At 30.8% G+C, this 27,949-nt stretch overlaps 1 protein-coding gene across 1 annotated transcript; it reads left to right on the top strand.

Annotated features, from left to right (window-relative positions):
- Window positions 1–1,175: 1,175 nt before the first annotated feature.
- Window positions 1,176–20,607, top strand: LOC147808656 (uncharacterized). Its single transcript, XM_087163506.1, has 6 exons — window positions 1,176–1,367; window positions 4,738–4,790; window positions 6,871–6,975; window positions 15,823–15,870; window positions 17,703–17,759; window positions 20,364–20,607. Exons 1-6 carry the CDS (start codon window positions 1,244–1,246, stop codon window positions 20,412–20,414), a joined length of 438 nt encoding a protein of 145 aa, XP_087019632.1. The 5' UTR covers window positions 1,176–1,243; the 3' UTR covers window positions 20,415–20,607.
- Window positions 20,608–27,949: the final 7,342 nt, after the last annotated feature.

Below are 27,949 nucleotides of genomic sequence, written 5' to 3' on the forward strand. Positions count from 1 at the left end.
GTTGACCACCAAGAGAAGTTTGATTCTCATGAACCAACAATCCATGATGATCCGTAATAGTCCATGATGGTGCCAACTATACTTTTCCATGGTGGTTTAAGGAGAATTCTTGCTGGTGCTCAGGAATTTGCACCAACATGAATCAGTCCAAAGTCCTACATTGGAATGATGGTTGTTCATGATCATTCCAGCATTTCATTACTACTATACTATGGAAATTCTTGATGATCCATAATGGTACATTGGTCCATTTCCATGATGGCTTAATAGAAATTCTTGTTGATTTAGTAGAAATATACCATCAGAACCATTTGATTTTTTTCTTATGTTGGCCCATCATAAATCAGAACGAATTCCTGCATTGGAGTGATGGTTACTTATGTTGGTCCATCAATAGAAAACCATCAAAAAGTTTGACTTTGGTATGTATACTACAATATATATTGCCGCTTCATCAACAATTTGAAATGCTGTTCGATCGCTGTAAATTATTATGAAAACTCATACGAAAATTTATTAATTTTATAAATGAGGTATGACGAATTTTTTTAAACTTGATCTTGCCACTTTTGTCAACTCAACTAGTTTTTTTTTTCACAAATTAATAAAAACGAATGAAACTCAGCAAATATATTCAAGTTTCATTACATTATAATTTTCTTTTCCTTCCACAATTATTTTTATTTTCAATACGAAAAAAAAATAAACGTAACAAAAGCGTAACAATCTATTCGTCCCTTAAACAGAAAAAAAGGAAAACAGGATAAAAACCACAATAGAAAAAATACTTAGCAATGCATGTACAAAGAACAATATTGTTTCCGTGAAAAAAAAGCTTGAAAATGAATGTATGTGTTGTATTGTAATGAATTGTAAAGAATGAAATAAATTAAAAAAATATATCTTTATATGTAATGAAACTTGTAATATCAAAATAAATTATAATAGATTTTGTTTCAGTTGTAATCAAAAAGATATCTCAGTACTAATATAGCTACTTTTTCAATTTTTTCATTGAAATCCAAAGTTCAAAACAAAGAATAGGGAAATAGAGATCCGCATACAACGAATTTTCAATTGTTTTTAACAAAACCTACCTATTCAACCCACAAAATGTATTCTGATCACGTTTTATTATTTAAACAGCTAATTTATACATATTTAAAGCTACTTCATCTGAGTTGAGTATTAATAGCTGAGTATCGATATTAAAATAAGGCAGTAAATAATCATTGTTGTTAAGATGAAAATTAATTTAATATTAACTGTTGTTGTTTTGAGTATTGTAAATGGAGCAAGGTCAGACGACATGTATGAGTCAGAACACTTCCCACCTTGTCATAGATGGATTAAATGCAGTGGACAGGGTAAGAATCTTTTTGAGTTTAAATCTTAAACGCAATTATTATTGTACCTTTAATTACAACTGTATTTAATTAACAACTGTAATTATTTCAGCTTTTCAGTATAAGGGATTTTCAGATTTTCATTTCAGGATTTTCTATTTTCCTAAGTAACTATTCATTAAGAAGTACATAAATAGATTTAATGAAATTTCCTTCCTTTATAACTTTCAGCAAGTTAAATGTTTCTCAATTTTTTCTGAAATTTCCTAACTTAATTATCAAAATGCAATAGGATTATATTCGGGAACACATTTCTGTTCTTCTCTTGTCATGTCTTCTCAAGCTAGTGGACACAAATTGGATGTAAACACCAAAGTGCTCCCTTATTGGTTCGCCAACTGCTTTCATCATCTTCGTCTTCCTAGGAAAGATTGATTGCTTTAAAAAGACACAGATTAGGCTCAGGGGATAGAGCGTTCATCTTTCAATTTGGTGAACCAGGTTCAAGTCTCAACGATGGCTGACCGATGCGAATTCCGCACCCGACTCGCACCGACCATAGGGCCGTCGTAAAATATTCTCAGTGGTAGACAGATAATGGGTTAGAGATCCCTTACCGTCAGACTAACCGTGGAAGGCTTTCGTTGTTTTTCCTTTCCATTTTACGCAAATGCGAGATAGTTCCATCAAAAAGTTCAAAATGAAGACAAATTTTTCCCATTACTTAATCCAGGAGTTCTCTTGTCTTCTGGATAGAGTTCAAAATTACAACGCTAAGGAGTAATAATAGTCGTGAACCCAAAAAACGCTAAGGAGCATAAGTAGTCGTGAACCCAAAATAGGGCCGGCTGTTTAACTACGGTTATAAAATAAAATAAAAACTACTTTATTTTATCAATTTCTATGAAAATATATATTTTAAAATTATTAGCTAATTAGTATTTCACTTTTGAATAATAGCTTGTAATATTATGCTTAAAAAATATGCTATGTTTGATTATACATATCAACAAGCATGGGAATGCTGTTTTGAAAAGTAACAAGTAAAAATTTAAACGCGTTAAATAATAAGCTAGAAGTAATCCAGTATGAAAAAAAAAAAACAATTTTTAAATGAATTTAAGGAGAAAACTTCACAATAATATAAATTTTAATTAAAAAGCCATTTAACCAACATTATTTTGTGAATAAATGTTAAAAAAAATTTGCATTATTAAATTTGCAAAAACATTTCGCATTTCATCTGAAGTGTCATTAAGTTTGTTTTAGGAACATGTTGTGTAATGTTCAGTTAATGTTAAACTAAAGCACTATAAATCAATATCATATTTGACATAAGACTTTTTTTCATCCTTTTATAGCAATACAAAACTTTTATGCTTTCCGTGTCATTATTAGTGCTTATATTTGCTTCAAATACCTCATTATCTTATGAATGAGATATTTTGAGCTTTAAGTAGATCATGGCTTTTATTTGTTTCCGGCATATTATTGTTAGATATATCTTGATGCACTTTCGTTCCCACATTTAAATGACGTTTTTAAAAATAAAATACTTATGAAATGCGAAAGAAAACTAAGTATAACTCGTTTATTTTCACTTCAGAATTTTTCAATACACGCAAATAAAGAAAAAAGTTTTGTAACAGTTACTGCAGGAGTTACTATCAGTACTTTTAATGAAAAATGTTTAAAAAAAAGATATAAAATTATATATATTTTTTTTTAAAAAGAAAAAAAAACTTAGATTAGCAAAACAGGAAATTCATTTTTCTCTCTTTTCTATTTTATTTTTTTTCTAAATAAATATTAATTTTCTGAAATTATTAACTGTCAACTTCTTTAATTTATCTTGCATAATATTACCTGTGCGCATCCATTTTCAGACCCATCCTTGGTAACTAACAAATCAAACGCGCTTCTGTTCTGCAGTAAGAACGCACTTTAATACAAAACTCCTCTAGTTACGCTTTTAGCTCAATTTGCGCTTTTGTTTTCATTTTTTGCAATCTGGCAATCTTGTTACGACAATATTTTAAATCTTTCTTGAAAAATTTCCCGTTCATGTAAGTTCATTTGAATTCGCTACTCGCTTTATAGAGTTCATTTCATGTTTTATTTTATTTTTTCGTTATATTTTATTTTCTGCTTTTACGTGATATTTTTACTTATTGTGTTCTATTTTATTTGTTGCAATTTTTTTGTAAAATTTTTTGAGTGCCCCTCACACTATTGTATTGATATATTTCGCGTTGATTATATTTACAAAATATTAGAAAGCACTCTTTTTCGCGGATATGATCGTGTGAGCTCATGAAAAAATTATATCTTTTATTTTCCGGATTTCTGTAAAAAAAAAATTTCCCTTTTATTTTTTCATTCTTCTGTAATTTTTCCCATGTTTTCTCTATATTTTGAACTCTTATATATATATATATATATATATATATATATATATATATATATATATATATATATATATATATATATATATATATATATATATATATATATATATATATATATATATATATATATATATATATATATATATATATATATATATATATATATATATATATTTAAATATTTTTTACTATTAATATATATATTTCTTACCCGGTTTTACTTTCTCCTGCGTAGATTATGTTTGCATGTGCATGAAAAGAGTTTCGCCAAAACAAATTGGGGCGCATCCACTAATTTCGTTTAATCACAAATTAAACTTTTGATGTAGTTAGATTTTTTTTATTATATGCATAGGAAATAAAAAATTATTAAATTATAAAAGACTAGTTATTTTTGTTTGAATCTTTTTGGAAAAAAATAATTAGGTTTAAAAACTAAAGATTATTTCGACATTTACATTAATGTTATTTTTTCTCTTTTCCCCAAAAAGAGGGAAAGTAATATTGCTGAATTTAAAAATGTAATGAACTACAGTTACAGTATACGGACTTTTTTAAATTTACTCGTGTCCACTTCTAATGAAAATAAAAGTGATATTCTATTTACTCACCAACCGTCCTCAAGAAAACCTTCTTTCTGATTCTACTTCAATTCTGATTGTTCTGATTCTTGTATAATTTCTTCGATTACAAGTTAAAAAAATAAAAAAAGAATGAATAGTTTAGCCAATGCAGTTCTGTAACTGCCAAAAGTTTAGCTAAGTCACCTGAACTTTAGCTAAACTTTAGTTAGTTATCACCTGAATTTCTTTCTAATAAACCTAACCAAAGGAACAAACTCTTATTTAAATATCAATTTTAGCAACGAATATCTTAATCTTTTGTAAGTCTTTTTTTTATTCCATATAATATTGAACACTGGAAAGTGGCTCATTTTTAAAAATGACATTTTCTTTCCTTAACTGAAAACAATTTAATTGCAGATCAAGTCGCACTTGATGAGTTTGATGGATGCTTAGATAAGGTACCAGAAGAGGTAAGATTATTTTTTTAAAGTTGTTAGAGTATGAAAACAAATTTAGAGAAATTTACAACTTTTTATGTCTTGAATCTTAATATTTTGAGGTTCCTTTGGGAAATTAGAACTTGTTGACGTATTTTAAAAACTGTAACTCATATCAATGCAAACATTATATTTCACAACTACAAAATTTTTATTCATAGCTCATACTCAGGTAGCACCGTTACTAGGTTGCAACAAAAATGCAACAGTCTCAGTGACATATTTGAGATGGGGATATCGTCTCGCACAAAGATCCTGTTCAGACAAGAATCTGTCGCATGGTGATCCTGTTGAAAATTGAATGTGTCACAGTTTTCACACTGACATCCTGTTGAGACGTGAATATGGCACAGTTTTCACTCTGACATCCTGTTGAGACGTGAATATGTCACAGTTTTCCACTGACATCTTGTTGTGACTTGAATATGTCACAGTTTTCACCCTGACATCCTGTTGACGTGAGTATGTCCCGTTTTCATCGCAGGATGAAATACCTGCGACAATTAAAGGTCTCATGTTGACATCTAGGTGATGTTAGAATGCGACATCAACAAAAAAGGATAAAGTAACTTTTTTTTAGACTTCAAGCCTTGATTTATATACGTTTAAGATCTTGGTATAGATGTTTGGCATCGTTGAAACTATACAAAGGAGACGGGGAAAAGAAAAGAAAAAAAAAACACCCTGAATAACTTTTGTTCTAATGATCGGGACAAAGGGAAGGGTGATGCTTTGGGCTATGTAGACTAATGCGAAAAACAACGTGGAAGCACAAAGGAAAATACATAAACTGACATATAATAGTTTCAGTTGTATAAACAAGAAACTTCCTCAGAGTCTAAACACTGAGAAAGACATTACACAATGAGGAAGATCCTTATTTACTGAACTGAAGCTATTCCATGTCAATTTATGTACTTTCGTTTATGCTTTATTTACGTTTCTTTTAATTCTTATATTTAATTAATTTATTCTTATACTTTCGCCATATATCCTTGATTTCTTAAGAGGCTCAAAAAATTGCTACAAAAGATGATAATGTTTGTTTATTTAAAGATAATTCAGTGCAAAATAAAAATTTTAGTAAATATTTATTATTTTTTTTAATATTATATTTAATAATGCTCAAAAATTTTTGAATTGTAAGGTATACAAATTTTTAGATGAAAAAAGTAGTTTTATGTTACAAAATGGAAAATGTGAACGAAATCATTTGAATAGTTTCTGAGAAACCGAATTTTTTAATATTGGATTTCTCAACAACTATTCGACCGATTCCTGTCAAATTTTGGGATTTTGACATAAAAAATTACATTCTTTAAATTGATTTAAAAAATTTTATGAATTCAAATCTGTTTCAACGATTATTATATAGAATAATAAATATATATAATTATTAAAAATTGCTTTTTGAATTGAAAGAAATAAATTCCATAATTCTGTTCAAATTTTTCTGTTTCGCTTAAAACATTCTCGAGATATCGGGAAATACACAAATATTAAAATTTAAATTGAGGGGTCAAAACTTTGGCCATTTTCCTGACTAAACGGTATTCACCCCATTTCCCAGTTTTTGGAAACCCCGCTATTCTAATGAAAAATAATAAAACAGTGAAAAATTAATAAAAGTTTTTTTAAGGGGAAAAAAAGTATTAGTTATTTCATTTGGAGAAGGATTCTTATTATTGTGAACAAATATGTTTTGATTCACTTAAGTTTCCGAGACAAGGAGAATTACGTGTTCACAACATTTATACGCACTTTACAAATCAAACTAATGGGACCATGTTTTCCAGATCTTAATACATTGGAAAAGAAAATAATGTTTATTAATAAAAAGAATTTTTTTTATCTAATTTCGTAATTTAATTAAGACTAATCGACTACCAATTAAACAATCTTACTACATGTATAATCTATCTCAAAGTTACTACTAGTTTTTAGAATGAAAAAAACTACTAGCATGTAAATTAATAAGGGTGATTATCTTTTATCTTCCGGTTCACTGTACTACTAAGTAATAATTTAGAGCTTAACCATATTTTTTTTAAAGAAAATGAAAAAGTTTCTAAAGATGATGGCAGATTTCGCCAAAGAAGAATGGTCAGACTTAGATGAAGCATATAATGAATACTGTGTCTGGGATGAAGTACGACAGGTATGGTAAAAAAGTGTCATATTTACAACAATTCATAAATTTTATGATAACCAAAACACCTACACTGTAAAAAAATACCTAATAAAATTACGGTAAATAGAACCTGCAGTTTAAGAGCATCATCCGTAAAATCCATTTTACCGAAAAATCCACTTTTGCCGTAAAATATTATATTGTAATATATATTTAATTAGAGTGATTTAATGATTTTACTGAAATTATCACAGTAAAAATTACGTTATATCAGATTTTTTGATCCGTAACATGTTCCGGTAATAATCAATTTTTACTTTTTAGGGTCAAAAATACCGGCAGTCTGAGTGCCGGTACTTTTTACCGTTTTTTGATCAGGAATTTTTAAGAGTGTCGGTAATAAAACGATTGTATTGGCATTGCATTAGTTACCGGAGTTTGCTGAAAGTTTTGATAACATCATAGACAGAGCTTTCATTCACAGTTCAATTCCATACCACATTTCTGCTTCGCTATCTTCTCCTTTAGCAGTCATACTCATTTATCTAACATTTTCATTATAACGAGAGCGTAACAATTTGAAAAGTGTCATGTCAATTTAAGAAACTTACTGAAAAAAAGAATCCGAATCAAATTAAGGTAAAAATTACAATGACTCAGAGTGCCGGTACTTTTCTAACTTAGAATCCATTTTTACCTAAACATATTCAAAACAAAATTCTGATACACTGTACAGTTTATTATACCCAGGCTTTTATATACTTTCTTCAACAAAGTTAACCGGCAGCTGCTGCAGCACAAATGCTGTTTGGAAAGAAGGTTAGTCAAAATAGACACAAACATCATTTGGTTTGAATTGATACATATGTATACAAAATCTTTCAGTCCCGGAACAAGTCTAGAAATAACTTCCTCCATCAAATTAATTGAAAAGAACATAGGAAATTTATTGGAAGTTCAACATTGTCCTAAGAAATCCAAGTGGATAGTAATTTAAGAGTTGATTAGTTATTTCAATCTGAAATGAAATAACTTGTTTAGTTAGAAACTAATAATTAAAATGGTTCTTTTTATTTTCATAAATGAATTTTAATAGAAAAATATATGTAAAAATTCTGAAAGGCATTAAAATTGAAATCCAGTTTGGGCGATTCTATACTCTTTCCATCTAAAATAAGTGATAAGAAGATTTCAGCAAAATTTGGCTTAAATTTTTTTAATGATTGCTCCTCTAAATATTTTTTGACCCGAGTATTTCTCTCTGTGTGTATATATATATACTACTAAACTAAACTAAACTAAACTCAGTGGCGCGAAAGCGCATAGAGGTCCAAGGCCTACTGTGCCCATCTCAGTTCAGTTTTCTTGACCTTGGGCTCTGAGGTGCAGGAGCAGATGTTCCGGTCAGTTAGTCAGCCGAACGCGGAACCCACAGTGTTTAGTTCCCAAGCATGCTTGGTACCTCATTTATCGACTCACTGAAGGGATGAAAGGCTGAGTCAACCTTCCCCGGCCCGAGGATCGAACTAGGGACCTGGTTTGATCCTTATGTATATATATATATATATATATATATATATATATATATATATACTAGCTGACCCGGCAAACGATGTTTTGCCATATGAATTATTTCTAGAGTATGAAAATATATCTTATTTATTGTAAATGTGAGCGTATGTGGTATATGAGTGGAAGAGGCATGGAGCGCTGTGAACGATGACGGAATGTGAAAGTAACAAGACACCAAATAATATTTTTTTTTAATTTATTGCAACTTTTTTTTATAAATTATATATACAGCGAATTCTGAAAATATTAGTCAACAATATTAATCTCTTAGTGCAATGGAGTGTACAATATTTTTTGTCATTCCATCTTTAGCTAACACAAATAAGCTGGATGGTTTGCCCACTCGAGAGCATGCCACGTATCTGTGTGAAAAACATGGTGTGCTCAAATCTAAGACGCAAACAGACATTGTTTGGCCTTATCATTGCGAATGCCAATCTAATGTGGAACTGAATGCGTTTAAATTGAATTCGCACATCTGTGGGGGCATAATATCCTGAAATCACCTGAAAGGAGTAACAGAGTGCCGCCAAATAATTTGTCATTATTTTTTTAAATCTCTCAATGTCCTGTTCAACGCCTGAAGCGATTTTTGTGTACCATAGTGCAATCATCCCATATGATAATTTTACTGTGTTATAACACTGTGGCCATAGAAGAAATATTTTTTATTTTGCACACTGCATCTGGGTTGTTTTGAATATTTAGTGGCAGCTTAAATACTGAATGAGCTGTTCTGCCTCCATCCAATAAAATTGCCGCAATGCCAGATGATGCAACGGCCAACGCGATGCCATTATTTGATCGTATTTCACCGAGAATAAGTGAAGTAATTAATGTTTTGCCAGTTCCACCTGGTGCATCAGGAAAAAAATCGACACTGTCCTGCTGAAACTGCGAGCATAATGCGGTCATAAATGTACCTTAGTTTCTCATTCATTAGTGGAACATTGCGAGTAACAATCGCTGCCATTTCTATCGTATTGTATTAAAGTTCACGATTCATGTCAGTGTTTAATAAATCAGATGCACTTCGATTTGGCGAAAACATACCGAAATGACTGAGTGGCAATTTGGCAATAATAATGCAAAGATCCTCAATAGCAATCAGTGCTTCATTGTACATAGCATCGCTGAATACTATCGTTAGATCGTTGCAACGTGTGCGATATTGATACCGTATATCATCAGTCATCGAATCTTTGTGATATTCTCATAACGTTTCTGTACGGGCCGGGAAACATGTAGCTAATACTATAGCAAATAGTAGACGATTTTGCTTTGCAGTACAGTTCAATGCTGCTTCAGCAAGCATGCATTCCCACTGGTTGTCGTCTTCCAGCAAGCCGAGTGCAAAGCATGCATCTTTATACGTTGGATGCTGATTTCCATCGACTTTACGTATGTCTTGAAATGGCAATGAGCCCGTGTAATTAACCAACAACAGTCGAAAATAAAAGCACTCAGTCTGCCTTGGATAGACTGTAAATATTCCCCCCAAGGCGTTTGATTTGAATAAACCGGGACATGCATCAACCGGTGTGCCTTGCTTGTGGGGTGTCCATTTTTTTGAACCCATGTGAAATAGGGTGGTACTGAGTAGAGTAATGTCCGTGCAAAGACGCCAAAAGCATCCGTACGATTAGCCAAATCAAAAAATTTGGTGAGTGTAGTTTTTGGTGGATTTATAGCTCGGTCAATCGCTGTCTCGTTCGTGAAATATACGCTCTGACCGTTTTTAAGATGGACGGCTAAATGAATAACGGTTGGATCCCGTTCATTATTTGGGAAACCAAAGATACGCCAAACAGCTTCATTGGAGCTGATGTACCGGCCTATTTGGTACAGCGTTATTTCGTCGTTGTTATTCACTGGAAGAGCAGTCACATTGGTTTTTTCAACTCGAAATACTGCTATATCATTGCCTTTATTCACATACTTGCAAATATATTTGATGCTCTTCTTTTAAGGGCATGCATAAGTATTAGAGTTTAATATGACTTGTTGCAACGTGCGTGAATATTATTTTTGATTTATTATGTTTCTATGTCTAGTTTGGATCCGAATACGATTAAATAAAGATATATTTAAAATATTCGTTAAATCTGTCCAAAAAATGAAAAAAAATTAAATACAAACCATTCTCGAATCCTTCTGAAGGTACACAGAAAATTTCATTTAAATCGGTCCATCCGTTTAGGAGGAGTTCAGTGACAAACACACGAACAGACGAAATATATATATATACTAGGAGGCTTCGCCCCCTGCTCGCTAACGCTCACCAACCCCCGGAACTGCTTTCGCAGTTCGTTTCGGATTGCTTCGCAATCCAATGCTCGCTTTGCTCGCTCATTGGATACGTTCTTAACGTCTAGCTTTTGTATACTTTTTTGAATACTGAATTTCCGAAAACTTTTCACTGTAGAAAATTCTAAACCTGTACATTTCAATGTTAATTTGAAATTGCAAACAGTTCACATATTTTTCTTAATCACACTATTCTAAATTTCAGTTGTTGAGAAAAGTAACTGTTGTAAGTTTTGTTTCAAAGTCTTTCCCACCAGAGGGCTAAAGCCATGTGTTGTAAAACAATATGAAATAGTAGTCTGCCACTGAACGCCGGATGTAAAGCATCGGCTTCGATGAAGATAATTTTCCATTTTTAATTCTCTGAAGTGTGCCTCCCTAATAATATAGAATTTGTAAAATAAATGTATATATTTTTGATTGTTGATGAAGCCCATCATTTTGTGCTTCCATCAGTGTTCAGAAGCAGAACAACTATAAGTTTTTTATTCTATCACAAAAATATAAAATGTCTAAAAAGCAAAGAAAAGAGTAAGAAAATGAGTATAGTCATAGAAAAAGTTAAAATTATAATATAGTATTTGTCAGTTAAAATAAAACTTTTTAAGTCATTTCTAACAATTCAAATTTCTCCGAGGCAATTCTAAAGTATAAATTAAGGTAGTATTGTTAAGTTGAAACACAATATTTTTAGTTTTGATGTCAACAATACAATTCAATTTTTCCCAAAAGCGATTGTTTCCATTGTTAAATTCAATGTCAACAATTAAAATTTTTCTGAGGCAAACTCTTAACCTCTAAATATTACTTTTTTATGTACACATTTCTAAATGTCAGTATTCAACCACAAAACAACTTAAAGTCCTCAAATTTAGCATGAAGTTGTAAAATGTAATGAAAGAGGGTCATAGCAATAATGAAAGTAGAAGTAAAGTTAGTACTGTAAAATTAAAACAATATTTTTAATCAATGAGCCAAGTTCTTCAAGAAGCAGTTGTAGAAGTAGGTTGTTTATTTAAAACTTTTTTATAGAATTTCTTTGAAAACACAATTGTTAATTTGGGCATTTGGCGATACAACACTTATAGAATTGAAGGATTTGTTACGTCAAGCGCTCAGGTATCACAATTTTGATCTAGTTGCGCTTCAATGTCATTTTGATTTATTAAGTTAACTTTCAAAAAATTCTATGGCTGGCAACAGCATTTTTATTTTTTAAGTTGTTTATTTTTATTTCTTTTAGAATTTGTTATTTTTTTAGCGAAATGTTTTTTTAACCTAACAGAATTCTTTGCCGACTGATATATGAAGAAAATAAAGTAAATATTTAAGTGTTGTGAAAAGAATCTTATTTAGTTGTACAAAGTACTTCAGCCAAAATTTGGGAGCCACGTAAGAGAATTATATATATTAGATCAGAAACACATCATTAAAAGGCAGAATGCTTTGAAGTTTTCAAAACGTAAACAAAACAAAGCAAACGTTGCCACCGGCGGAAAAGAAATACAGCCAAAATTTGGGAGCCACGTAAGAGAATTATATATAATAGACTAGCTGACCCGGCAAACGATGTTTTGCTTTATGAATTAAATCTAGAGTATGAAAATATATCTTATTTATTGTAAATGTGTGCGTATGTGGTATATAAGTGGAAGAGGCATGGAGCGCTGTGAACGATGACGGAATGCGAAAGTAACAACACACCAAATAATATTTTTTTTAATTTATTGCAACTTTTTCTTATAAATTATATATACAACGAATTCTGAAAATATTAGTCAACAATATTAATCTCTTAGTGCAATGGAGTGTACAATATTTTTTGTCATTCCATCTTTAGCTAACACAAATAAACTGGATGGTTTGCCCACTCGAGAGTATGCCACGTATCTGCGCGAAAAACATGGTGTGTTCAAATCTAAGACGCAAACAGACATTGTTTGGCCTTATCATTGCGAATGCCAATCTAATGTGGAACTGAATGCGTTTAAATTGAATTGGCACATCTGTGGGGGCATAATAGGCATAATAGGGGGCATAATAGGGATTGGCACATAATAGGGATTCGTGGAAGTAATATACTTTCATCCCGGAATTTGTAATTTAAAGTAATGACTTCGATGACGTTGTTCATTAATTTTTTAATGACTAATCGCGTGCCGTTGCACATCCAAGGTGAGTTCAAATTACGAAGCAAAATAACCGGAGATCCAACTTTGAGTACTAAATTATGCGGTGATATGCCAGGTAAATCCAATGAGTTTAAAAACTCTGTTGGAAAATTTGCAGCTTCAATGGGATCGCAAACTGCATCAACGGATTTGCATGTCACCAAGTTACCTGGCAATAACTGTTGCATCTACAGATTCAATTCGTTGACGTCCACATTTTTTACTGCTAAAATCACCCTTTTTGCCAGCCACTCATGATGAATGCATTGCGTGTGTACATCGGGAAATATTAGGCTAATGAGAGCATCTTGTGAATCAATGATTGTGCAGAAATCGTCCGGTAATTTAAGCATCCAGTCTCATCCTTAGTAACCTTTCCATCACCGATATCTAACAATTGTTTTGAGAATGTTTCAGCAGATGGATCTTGAAGCATTTGGACGCGCATATTTACTTTTAGTAGAACTTTTTCAACATTACGCCAAAGTGGAGATGATCTCAAGAAAGCATTGATCTCATCAGCGTGCATTAAACGCGGAATGACGTGAAGTGTTTGTCTGAAATCACCTGAATGGAGTAACAGAGTGCCACCAAATAATTTGTCATTATTTTTTTTATATCTTTCAATGTCCTGTTCAACGCCTGAAGCGATTTTTGTGTTCCATAGTGCAATCATCCCAGATGATAATTTTACTGTGTTTTAACACTGTGGCCATAGAAGAAATATTTTTTATCTTGCACACTGCATCTGGGTTGTTTTGAATATTTAGTGGCAGCTTAAATACTGAATAAGCTGTTCTGCCTCCGTCCAATAAAATTGCCGCAATGCCAGATGATGCAACGGCCAACGCGATGCCATTATTTGATCGTATTTCGCCGAGAATTAGCGAAGTAATTAATGTTTTGCCAGTTCCACCTGGTGCATCTGGAAAAAAATCCACACTGTCCTGCTGAAACTGCGAGCATAATGCGGTCATAAATGCTCCTTTGTTTCTCATTCATTACTGGAACATTGCGAGTAACAATCGCTGCCATTTTTATCGTATTGTATTGAAGCTCACGATTCAGTGTCAGTGTTTAATAAATCAGATGCACTTCGATTTGGCGAAAGCATACCGAAATGACTGAGTGGCAATTTGGCAATAATAATGCAAAGATCCTCAATAACAATCAGTGCTTCATTGTACATAGCATCGCTGAATACTATCGTTAGATCGTTGCAACGTGTGCGATATTGATACCGTATATCATCAGTCATCGAATCTTTGTGATATTCTCATAGCGTTTCTATACGGGCCGGGAAACATGTAGCTAATACTATAGCAAATAGTAGACGATTTTGCTTTGCAGTACAGTTCAATGCTGCTTCAGCAAGCATACATTCCCACTGGTTGTCGTCTTCCAGCAAGCCGAGTGCAAAGCATGCATCTTTATACGTTGGATGCTGATTTCCATCGACTTCACATATATCTTGAAATGACAATGAGCCGTTGTAATTAACCAACAACAGTCGAAAATAAAAGCACTCAGTCTGCCTTAGATTGACTGTAAATATTCTCCCCAAGGCGTTTGATTTGAATAAACCGGGACATGCATCAACCGGTGTGCCTTGCTTGTGGGGGGTCCATTTTATTGAACCCATGTGAAATAGGGTGGTACTTCTGAGTAGAGTAATGTCCGTGCAAAGACGCCAAAAGCATCCGTACGATTACCCAATTCAAAAAATTTATAGCTCGGTCAATCGCTGTCTCGTTCGTGAAATATACGCTCTGACCGTTTTTAAGATGGACGGCTAAATGAATAACGGTTGGATCCCGTTCATTAATTGGGAAACCAAAGATACGCCAAACAGCTTCATTGGAGCTGATGTACCGGCCTATTTGGTACAGCGTTATTTCGTCGTTGTTATTCACTGGAAGAGCAGTCACATTGGTATTTTCAACTCGAAATACTGCTATATCATTGCCTTTATTCACATACTTGCAAATATATTTGATGCTCTTCTCTTAAGGGCATGCATAAGTATTAGAGTTTAATATGACTTGTTGCAACGTGCGTGAATATTATTTTTGATTTATTATGTTTCTATGTCTAGTTTGGATCCGAATACGATTAAATAAAGATATATTTAAAATATACGTTAAATCTGTCCAAAAAATGAAAAAAAATTTGATACAAACCATTCTCGAATCCTTCTGAAGGCACACAAAAAATTTCATTTAAATCGGTCCATCCGTTTAGGAGGAGTTCAGTGACATACACACGAACAGACGAAATATATATATAAAGATATATATATATATATATATATATATATATATATATATATATATATATATATATATATATATATATATATATATATATATATATATATATATATATATACACATTCACTTCACTTTCTAGATATATTCATTTAATATTGTGCAATTATTATAGAGCTCACATTACATATTTGGTGGAATGTTTATCTTGAACATATTATGAATGCATACCCTCCAACTTATGAGGATTTTGAAAATAATTCTTTCTAGTGGTAGCGAACCAAAGTAGAAATTTTTAAAGCAAATGGATCTCTCATAAAACTTTTATCAGAACTTAAGAATCTAGCCATATGGCCTGCACTTTTATAAGTAATAGTGGACAAGTTACGCTAAAATTAATTTTTTTTTAAATATTAAGACATTAATTTTGCTACCGTCTGAAAAGAAGATTTCTGAAACTATAGAAGCAGTTGGAGGGTATGTGAATGTTAATCGTTGAATACATTTTGGAAAATAATATTTCAACAATTTACCTAAAATATTTTTCTCTTTTTAAGAATGAATATTTTGTGGAAGTTCTACAGCTCTTTATGGACGAGTACTCAGTGAGTATTTGTAATAACTAACTTTGTATGTTTAAATACTATATTTTGAGTAGGTCTATGTTAAGTACGAAAAAAAAGAAATACGTAGAAATCAAAATTAGGGCATTTAATATTTTGTTTTTATAAAATCATAGACTAAACGTGACCATTAGATTTCAAGATATTCATCTTAAGCAACAGATTTTATTGGATATGTAACCAATGTAGTAAAAGGATCTACACCAATTGAAATATTTGTTTAAAAAAAGAGATGCAATTTATTTTCTTTCCCTGATTCATGCTTGCTAAAGAGGGGAATTTCTTTTTACAAAGAATTGTTGCAGCTGTTACATTTTAAGATCTTACACTTTATTTCTGAATTTTATCATTAGGTAAAAAAAAATCTTGCAATACAGATTGTATTTCGCATAAATAATGCACTTATTTATAGGAATATAAAAATAATGCAACTTTTGTTTTTCTGTTACAGTAGCATCTTTTAAATTATTTGAAGGGTTTATTTCCCAATATGAAATATGTTTGGAAAAGGTGAGAATAATAAATCCAAACAGGCAGGATAATTCATTAAAATACCTATTACCAAATCCACTAAGAAAGTTTTCACAGTCATATAAAGAGAGGTAGGAATACAAACAGATGGTAGCTCTGTTTAAAAATGTAATAATGCTTAATGAATGGCCCAGAATTGGATCATACAGTTGATTCTTGAAAAAATTAAGGGATATGGCGTTGATGCGAACCATTTTCTTTCTCTGTATATTTCAAAATTTTTTTTGTAGATTTCAAAATATCTTAGAATTGCATTTCTAGAAATAGAATTATTGAGGCGAAGTTTGAACTCGATATCCCTTCCAAACTTATGAATCTTGTCAGAATGACATAGTGTTAAGTGCAGGGTTAAAATCATGTCCAATGAATCAGAGGCTTTCTATTGCAGAGAGTGAGAAGTCTTTGACAGGGAGACTCCTTATCAAGCATTTTATTTAAAATAACTGTAAGAAATTCAGGAATTAGTCCCAAAGGCCCCACTCTATAAAAATCTGTACCATTATTAGCATATGCAGAATTTAGAAAGGCGAACAAAATATGCTGTTGTGCAAGCGTTTATTGCCCTTTCAAATGCTGCAAAAGGATATGGACATGAAAATAAGAAAAGAAAAAGCGAAGTATATGATAGTGAGCACTGAAATACACGGAGCGTGAATCATTCAGATTGAAAATCGTACTTTTGAAGAGTTTGTAGTGTGTCTACCATTACAAATTACAATTCCAATTCATTAGCATATAAGACATGTTGACTCGATTCTGTGTCGGGGTACCATTTCATAGCTGAAGGTTGATCGTGTCGATAGCCACTGTCCACGCAATTTAAGTAACTGGTGATAAATGATAATAAGACTGAAATCAGAAGCAGATTTTTGATGGCAGTAGAACCCAATTAAACAATTATATATATATATATATACATATATATATATATATATATATATATATATATATATATATATATATATATATATATATATATATATATATATATATATATACATATATATATATATATATATATATATATATATATATATATATATATATATATATACTTATATGCACACACAAATGGTTGGACAAAGTAAAATGTGCATTCATTCTTGACAGGTTAGTTAATTAGTTAAACTGCATCGTGCTCTTCCGGTAAGTTTTTGGTTTTCCATAAAATATTAAAATTAAGAAAGTGATATTTTCTGATATTTTTATATTAATGAATAATTTGTATTTATGGTATTTTAAAGAAATATAATTTTTCTCTAAAGACTATTATAAATTTTTAGGAGACCTGTGCTGATTCTTTGCAATTTGGTACTTGTAATAAAATGACGGACAATGGTGTAAGTATAACCTGGCATTTTAAATAATTTAATATTTTTCCGCTGTATTTATTAATAGACTTATTATTTATAACTTAATATATTTACGCTGTGATTTTTAAAATTATTAACAAATCTAGTATTTGTTTAAGGAACAGCTACTTAAAAATTGCTTACTAAATTATGATTCCTAACATCTTTAGGAGAAAAAACCTCTTCCTCTGGTCTGTAAACTCAAGAGTTTGTGCGTGCTATAGAAAACGTACGTAAAAACGTACTAGAGTCAGAAAGATCGTTTTATGTACACCGAAGAGCCATTACATTATGACCACCCTCCATCTATAACAATGGGCTCGCCCAGGTTTTCATGGTTTCTCGCCCAGGAACAATGCTTTCATGGGGCACATTACGACCCATAATCCTAATAGAACAATCCTTGACGTACGTAAGCTACTTGAACATAGTTGCAGACCAGGTTCACCCTTTCATGGCAACAGTTTTTCCTGCGGGGGATGGTGTTTACCAACAGGATAATGCACCATGTCATAAAGGTCGAATCGTCTTGAATTGGTTCGAGGAACATTCCAGTGACTTTCAAGTCATGTCTTGGCCCCAAAATTCACCAGACCTTAATACAATAGAGCATTTGTGGTCCTACTTGGAAAACCAAATTCGTGCTGCTGCCTTACCCCCTCGCAATGTGAGGGAATAGCAGGACCAGTTGGTGAGCGCTTGGTACCAGATACCTCAGACTACTTATCAGCACCTTGTGGAATCAATGCCACGGCGGGTCCTAGCAGTTTGGAGGGCTAAAGGTGGTCCTACATGTTATTAGCAGGGTGGTCATAATGTAATGGCTCTTCGGTGTATAACGTTGTAAAAATGGTGTTATAACACAAGGGTAATTATGGTCAAACTTCAATTGTAGTATGTTAATCTATTTTATACGAATGTTAGAATTTTTTAAGCGAATATTTCCCTATTTTATAAGTTCTTAAGAAAGTGTTTGATTCCATTCCGTTTATAGAGGATGCAAAAAAAAATTATTAAACAGCTATACACAGTTGTTCTATACACATCTTTAAAAACCTTATCTTAATCTGTTTTATATACAAAACTATATATTTAATATCCAATCAGAAACACTTGAGTATCGAAGATAAAAGATCGTAGAAATTAAACTTACAATTGATAAGTAAGTTTATTCCCTGATATTATTGATAAGTAAGTAAGTTAAATAATCGAAATAAACTTAAAAATAAAGAAATAAACAGTTCAGAAAAACCCCATCTTTTTTTCTGAGCTTAAGAATTTTTAAGATTTCCCTTTTGAATCATTTTCGTCTTTTTTCCCTCCTCCAGAAGCCTTTCGAACCTGAGATTTCTGACTCCCCGTTCTTCTTACTCGAATTTTGTTCCTTCAAATTCGTAGTCTGGTAAAACCTATAGCATTCGAACCATTAGACCATTTTAGGCTAAGCTTAGAAATTTTATAAAATGTGGTATTATTTTCTTTTGAAATATGCTAGAATTACATACATTAAGACACAAAAAATTGTTTCATTCATAGAAAAAAAAATTATACATGAAATAGAAAATTTTGTCCATACACCATGGACTAAATCAATGAAAAAATCATTTAGTTTATGACTACATTCTTATGACATTTGTTTTAATTTTATTTTATTTACAGAACTTGCAACTTTAATACATCATAAAAATGTACCATTTATCTCAAATGGAAAAATTATATTTAGATAATTTAGACCTAAGAAATTAAAATAAAATAAAATATTTATTAAAATGTTGTATTTATGCATACATTTGACTAAAAATAGGTAACTATTTCATCTTAATACATGGAATCCATATGAACATTATCTATATCTTCTGTGTTTTTAATTGCAAATTAAATCAAAAATATTTATCCTTTCCATTTAAACACAGCTGCTTTACTGGTATTCTTTACACTAATATAAGTATTTTCTATTTGAACTTGCCACAATAAGTGCCCTAAGAACGTGGTATAAGATAAGTCGAGTAATATTATTTTTTATTAATTAATTTTAAGTTTTATAAAGTAGGTAGGTACTTTATTTACTTCGCACTATTGCTTTACAATGGGCAATCGACGACGCTCTTGGAAACGACTCTGAGGGTGATTCGAAGACATGCCATCGCAATTTTGATCCTCTGCAGAGGGGATGGCTCCCCTTCTTTGGTATCCCGACGACCAACTTGCGAAGTTGAGCACTTTACGGTAGAACAGCTTAACGAGGACCGATGCGCACACCCTCGCTCCCTACGCAGGCTGATCAAATTGGTCAGCCATTCGCTTACTGACCGCAGCTAGTGATGCTTGACTTCGGTGTTCTTCCGGGAACCGTGTCATTACGATCAGTTCATAGCTAATTATGTGTATAGAATAAAATTTCACAATAATAATTACTTTGGCCTATTTACATAGTAATTCAAACAGCAATATGCACTTTGTTATTTTCACCTAAAAATAATTACAAATACAAAAAATTATTAAAAGAAAATGAAATCATTTTTGTTAAAAAGTAGTAAATTTGACATGACTTTTCCTTGATACTTTTCACATGTGTGCTATTTTTTGTTTTAGGGATGTTTTGTAGATGTAATAAACAGAGTTCACGCAGAAGAAAAATGCTGATGCCTCAAATACTAACATCGAACTAAGATGTTGCTCAGTTATATAAACCTTGACCTTCAACCTTTCTACTATTAAAATGTTTTACAACTGTTTACTTTCGAAAAAAAAATACAATCTCAATAAATTTAAGCAACAAATACATCAGTTTTTTGTAAATTTAAGATTCTCTTACAAAGTGCGTTTGCTTAAGAATAACAAACTAAGTTAAAGTAACGAAAAACATTGTAAAAAATGGAAATGATAATGTATTAACAATTTCACAAAGTTAACTTAATAACTTCATAAATTTTATACAATATTCAATGTATTCATTTTTTAAAGTATCGTTAGGTATATAATTTCATAATCTCACTTACAGTGTTTAAAAGATTTTATTTAATAAACCAAGCAATAGAATTCATTCAGATATACAATTTATGCATTGTGATAAAAAGTAATTAGTCATTTATTAGTCATTTACAACCACGATTATAATATAAACAGGTTTACTTGAAATTATGATCTCATTTGTTCCTAATGTAATAGAATATAATGATTACTTGCATTCATAAATAAGACAGCGATAAAACTACTCGTCGATTATTACTTGACGAACATACAACACGAAGCACGAACAACAAGCGTTCCTTACTCTCGCCGAAGGATGAGTAAAAACACCGCAACAATATTTGCTTTAAATTACATCAATCTCACCACTAATTATATAAAATAAATTTTTATATATAACAGAAATTCCTAGATGGTGTTCTGAGGTGGAAGGTTAAAATCAATAGCTCCAAATCAAACCTTCTCATTATTCGCAAAACATATAAAAAGAAAATTATAAACTACGAAAAAATCTTATTATTCAACGAAGAAGTTCCCAAAGTCTCTAAAGCAAACTATTTGGGTATCACTATAAACTGCACCCTAAATTGGAAATATCACGTCTCTAATATACTTAAAAAAGCTGAAGCTGCTTATCAAACTTTGAAACCCATTTTAAATAGCAATAGCAAAATGGCTTTAAACACGAAAAGGCACATTTATCTAATGTGCATAAGACCAATCCTCAGCTATGCATCCCCGGCATGGGGGACGCTTACAAATACACAAAGAAAAAGACTCAGAGTCTTCGAACACAAAACCCTAAGACGAATCACTGGGGCTCCCTGGTTTGTCAGAAATAACACCCTCTATAATGACCTCAAAATCGACAAAATAGACGAGTGCCTTTTTAAACTCAATGCATCCTTTTTTAAAGGTGCCAAAAATTGTACAACATGTAAATTCAATAAGTTATTAGACATTGATTTCATAGATGACAATAAAAATTTCAGCCCGATAACCGCTTTTTTCTTAAGCGACTGTGTTCTCTCTAAGCATTTCGGATAATCATGACTATCCCCACTGCCCTAGACAAACTGTGTTCTCTGCACCAATGAAGCCCGGCTATACCGGTGGGAGGCGAGAGAGTGCACAGGGAGTCTTCCCCCTTTTGTAAATTTGTAAATAGTGTAAATATTCTTTCTTTATCTTTATCTTCAATTTGTTCCCTTTATTATGTATCAACTTGCGACTTATTTTTATGTATGACTCAGACTTGATTTTATCAATTATTGTTCATTCTGAGATTTAACTTAATGTTAACGCAGCACCTCCCTTCCCTTCCACCACATATTATCCAATTTAGATGAAAGAGCAGATATCCATACATGGATAGGTACTCTGAAAAAAGTTGATTAGTTAGTTAGTGGTGTTCTCGTGATCTCCACCTTGTTTCGGCATCTAGCAATGAGTCGAGTGCCTTATTGCTTAGTTTATCTATCACTAGTTTCCGCAGAGTTAAGTACCTTGTTAAATTGTTAGAGGTACAAATACTGTTGGCAAACTAGAACGATCTATCCAAAATCGCAATTCGTTGCGTAGTAATTCGTATATATATATATATATATATATATATATATATATATATATATATATATATATATATATATATATATATATATATATATATATATATATATATATATATATATATATATATATAAATATATATATATATATATATATATATATATATATATATATATATATATAAATATATATATATATATATATATATATATATATATATATATATATATATATATATATATATATATATATATATATATATATAAGTTCAAAATGAAGAATAAAACAAAGAAAAATTATAGACATAAGAAAAAAAGGGGTGGGAAATAATAAGTAAAAAAACAACAAACAACATTTTATTAAAAAAAAATAAAAAAAAATAAAAAAAAAAAGTGAAATGTTAATTAAAAAACCGGAAAAAAAGCCGGAATAAAAAAGATATAATCTTTTCTTCAGCCCACACAATTATATCCGCTAAACAGAGTGCTTTCTGATATTGTATCAATAAAGCCAAAGCAAAATATATTAATACAATAGTGTGAGGAGCACTCAAAAAAATTTTTTTATAAAATAACTACATAAAAATAGATCATAAAAAGTAAATATAACATGTAAAAACAGATAATAAAATAAAATAAAAAGAAAAAATAAAATAAAAAGAAAAAACATTAAAAAGGGGGGACTATAAAGCGAGTAGCAAAATCATAACAACTTACATGGACAGTTATTTTTCAAGAATGATTTAAAAATGTTTTCGCAGAAAGATTGCCAGATTACAAAATATGAAAACAAAAGATGAAAACAAAAGCGCAAATTGAGTGTAACAAAAGGGTTCTAAAGTGTCGTTCTTACTGCACTGCTGAAGTGATTTGTTATTCTGAGTTTTGATTTGTTAGTTACCAAGGATGGGCCCGAAATGGATGTGCACAAGGTAATATTATACTGGATAATTTTAAAAATTGATCATAAATAGTTTTAGAAGATAGATGTTTATTTAAGAAAAAATATAAAATAGAAAAGAGAAACATAAATTGCCTGCTTTGCAAATAATTTTAGCCGCGGATTTGCACGATATGGATTAGCACATAGAAAAATTATTTAAATTATCAAAGAAAAAATTCTTTTCAATAGATAATTTTTAACACGGATTTGCCCGAAATGGATTTGCACATGGAAAAATTAACAAAGAAAAAAATTTTTAGCAGATAATTTTAACCACGGATTTGCCCGAAATGGATTTGCACATGGAATTGCATAAATTAATAAAGAAATTTTTAGCAAACAAATTTATCCACGGATTTGCCCGAAATGGATTTGCACATGGAAAAACTGTATAGATTAACAAGGGAAATTATTTAGCAAAGGAATTTTTAGTAAATAATTCTAACCACGGATTTGCCCGAAATGGATTTGCACATGGAAAGATTAACAAAGAAAAAATTTTAGTACATAATTATAGCCACGGATTTGCCCGAAATGGATTTGCACATGGAAAAATTACATAAAATAACAAAGAAATTATTTAGTGAATAATTTTGGCAATGAATTTTGGCCTGAAATGGATTTGCACATGGGAAAATCATAAAAATTAACAAAAAAAAATGTTTAGAAAATATATCCACCAAAATATACGATTAATTCAATGATTTTATATAAAATTTTATTACATTAGTTGGGTATCCATTGTTTTTTATCAGATTTTGAAAGAGTTTATCGATTTGTATTTTGGATAAATGAATATTACTACATATTCTTTTAATTCTGTTCATTTCATTAAAAGTGGTATTTAAATAGATGCTCCTAGAAACATTAGAATTCCAAGTAACTAGTTTATTAATATTAAAATTAAAATCATTTCTTTTATCATATAAATCAACAAAGCAGATATTTTCAACTTTCATAATACCCAAATCCAAAAAACTGAAATCAATATTATCATCATGATTGCGAAGTAAGATTAATTCCTCAGGGTATATATCACTCAATAAAACAGTAAAATCTTGAAAATTAAAGATAATTAAGTCATCAATATATCTAAAAACAAATTTAATACTCAGAGTAAAATTTTTTTCATAATAATGCAAAAATAAGTTAGCTAAGAGAGATGAATAATTAGATCCCTGTGGTATTCCATTAATTTGAAGAAAGATATCCCTTCCATTGTAAAGACAATTACTAAAAAGACAAAAATTAATCAGAATTTCCCAATAATCAAAATCGCAACAAAGGATATTTTTAAAATCATGGTAATAATTCAAAAGGACATCTTTTAGTTTAGAAAGGGGAATGCTATTGAAAAGATCCTGGAAATCAAAAGTCGCAATAGAATTAATTTTATTATGTTTAATGAAATCTAAAATCGGTTGATTATTAGTGATTATCCAAGAGAAACCTTCTTTAGTAATATAGTTAATAATCTTATTTAAGTAGTTAGAGAAAATGGTGCCAGGTTTAGTTAATATATATATATGTGTGTGTGTGTGTGTAATACATATAATTATCAATACTTTTGTATTAATAAAAGCATTAAACCTCTTTCGTTTTCACAAAATATCTTTGGTAAAGGATAAGTGTAGAAATTCTATTTTGGGACTTCAAGGCTGAAAACATGCCAATAAATTATAATTAGATTTATGTTTCAAAAGAGGAGTTATTTTAAGATCTTTCTTGTTTAGACTGAGTTTGATTCTCAGCCATAAAAGAATTAGGTTTGTTTACACAATTTTGGCCCCAATGATAAGCATTGGTTATACCAAGCTTATCACAGTATTTACATGGCTTAGGAGGCAACTCGTGGGAAGCCTAGGCGAAATGACTAGTTTGTTGTTTATTTCTTTGAAACTTTTCATTTTGAATTCTAGGTCTAAATTGGGATTGTTGGTTATAACTTTGTCTAGGCCGGGGGAAATTTTGATTTTGTCGAGGATTATAATTTGGATTACCTGAGTTGTTAAAGAATGGCCGCCTTAGTGCCCAGCCTTGATATTGTGGTCTATACCCATTAAATTTAGACTCTGGTAATTTTTTAGTTTCAGTTTGGGGTAAGACCGTAGGTACATCATGAATTATTTTGGAAACAATAGTGAGCCATTCAATTGGGGTTTTGGGTTCTTTTAAAATCAAAAGTGTTTTAATTTGGTGGGGCAAACCAATAGATAGACCCTCAATTATATGATCATTGCTTAAATTTATTTTTCGACCTAACTCTACCTTTTCGGAAAAATATGAATTTAGGTCTTTAGCTTGGCCAGAAAATTTTAAATTTTGAAAATCATTAAAGCCAAAGGGAGGTGAATGCTCTCTAAAAATTTCAACTATTTCTTGATAAGAATTACAATTAAGACAGTTATTAATATACAATTTCAAAGCTGAACCCTTAATGAATTTTTGAAAATTTCTAATTTTCCATTTGTCATTTAATTTAGCATCTGGAGTTTGTGTTTCAAAATGTTTGAGCCAGGATGTGAATTGAACACCAATGTCAGGCTCAAAGATTAGTATGTCTGGTGCTTCTTGTATATTTTGATCCATACTCAATTTTTGTAAATTTTCATTTACTTCAATCTTAGAATTATCTGTATTGCTTTTAGCATTTTCATCCATTTTAAATTTGTAATTTTTGCCGCTCCGTAAGGGCATTCAAATAACCAAAATAAATTTTAACAATTAAATATACCACTTAGAAGTAAATTAAATCTCATAGTTGCTTATTTATCGTTACCTTACGATAAACACTAAAACAAAATTTAAATTTTAAAAAAAAATATTCAATTGATCATATATTACAACACATAATATAATTAAAACGAAACTAAATATCCTGAAACATTTTTGTGCTAATCCTATTAAATCAGTTTATTAAAATAAAACTCCTCAAAGAAGAAATAAATTTCAATAACAGTAAATAAGTTTCTGAAAATGCAAAAATAAGCACTAAAAATAAGATCAATGAAAACAATGTAAGTATTTCAAATGAAATATCAAGAATGAAAAAAAAAATTCTAAAATTATAATCAAAATCTATTATTATTTTTGCCATTTAAACACCAAATATTTTGATAATCAAAAAATATTTCGAAATTATTATCAAAACAAAAGCACGGATCGAAGTAAATTTTCATTATATAAATACCATTGAAGAAATTACTATCGTGGATGATCACTAACACTGGGAAACTGTTTTTTTTTGTTTTTGTTTTTTTATGGTTAATAAATCATTCTAATTCTTTGATGACGCACACGCACTATCACACAACACATGCAGACTCGAATAATATTCACTTTTTAACTTTCAACTGTCATAAAGAGACGGGGGGAAATTGTTCGCCATGAATCATTCATTTTTTGAGGAATCACTGAGAACTATTGGTAATCAAAACAGGTTGATTAGAATTAGGACGGATTTCCATTTCCGCACTGGCACTAGTTGTAAACCCGTAAGAGACTTTTCACTGATAGTTGAGTCCGACAGGTGTGCGAAACTGAACGACGAAGTCCAATCTCCAGCGGTAATTTTCACAGCAGTAACGGTAGAGGGAACTTCTAGGCACATGAAAGAGAAAAGTCCCAAGAATTTCTTCTTTTAAGCATTTTCTGGATCAGCTATTTTTTTCAGGATTAGAGAGGATATTTCTTCACCATTCATCTAAGTCACTTGTAAAGTAAAGGGATGTGATTTCAAATCGAAGATTTTTTTTTTCTCTATCAGTAGTCCAATGAAGTTTTTCTCTTCAATCCAAGGGGGTTGAGAACTCATCCTTCCTTCTCGACGAGGTAGCGGTCACGTTAGGCCTAAGTCCCAAGAGATAGTAATGCACAAAAATTTTCTTTTAAGCGGGTTTCCTCCACAAAGCAAAAGTCCTGCCGGCTTATCATATCAGGATAACAAACCCTGATATTTTGTTATTGTATTTGAATTACATTTGTTGAAATAATAAGCTGATAGACTTTAACAGGTTTTATTTACTGGAGTATGATGTAAACAGAAATATCACCCACTCTCCAGCCGGAGGAGGAAAGACAGATTTCCCGTCAAAACAGACGGAGTTTAGATGGTAAACATAAAACACAAAAAGACACGCAAAAAGCATTGCTCCTCGGTTTTATACGACACTTACAATGGGTAAACAGGGCAGTCATATTGCATTAATTGTATTCCTATGCCTCATTGCAAATCATTTAATACTCATAGAAAATCGTTTAATCTTTCCTTATATGGAAGTGAAATATCTTAAAATAACTCCTCTTTTGAAACATAAATCTAATTATAATTTATTGGCATGTTTTCAGCCTTGAAGTCCTAAAATAGAATTTCTACACTTATCCTTTACCAAGGGTATTTTATGAAAACGAAAGAGTTTCAATGCTTTTATTAATACAAAAGTATTTATAATTTTTGTATTCGTATATATATATATATATATATATATATATACATACCCTCCAACTTATGAGGATTTTGAAAATAACTCTTTCTAGTGGTAGCGAACCAAAGTAGAAATTTTTGAAGCAAATGGATCTCTCATAAAACTTTTATCAGAACTTAAGAATCTAGCCCTATGGCCTGCACTTTTATAAGTAATAGTGGACAAGTTACGCTAAAATGAATTTTTTTTAAATATTAAGACATTAATTTTGCT

This window comes from Parasteatoda tepidariorum, chromosome 5 (genome assembly GCF_982258835.1).
Source record: "Parasteatoda tepidariorum strain Cologne lab strain chromosome 5, Ptep-v5.0, whole genome shotgun sequence".
NCBI classification, from domain to species: domain Eukaryota; kingdom Metazoa; phylum Arthropoda; class Arachnida; order Araneae; family Theridiidae; genus Parasteatoda; species Parasteatoda tepidariorum.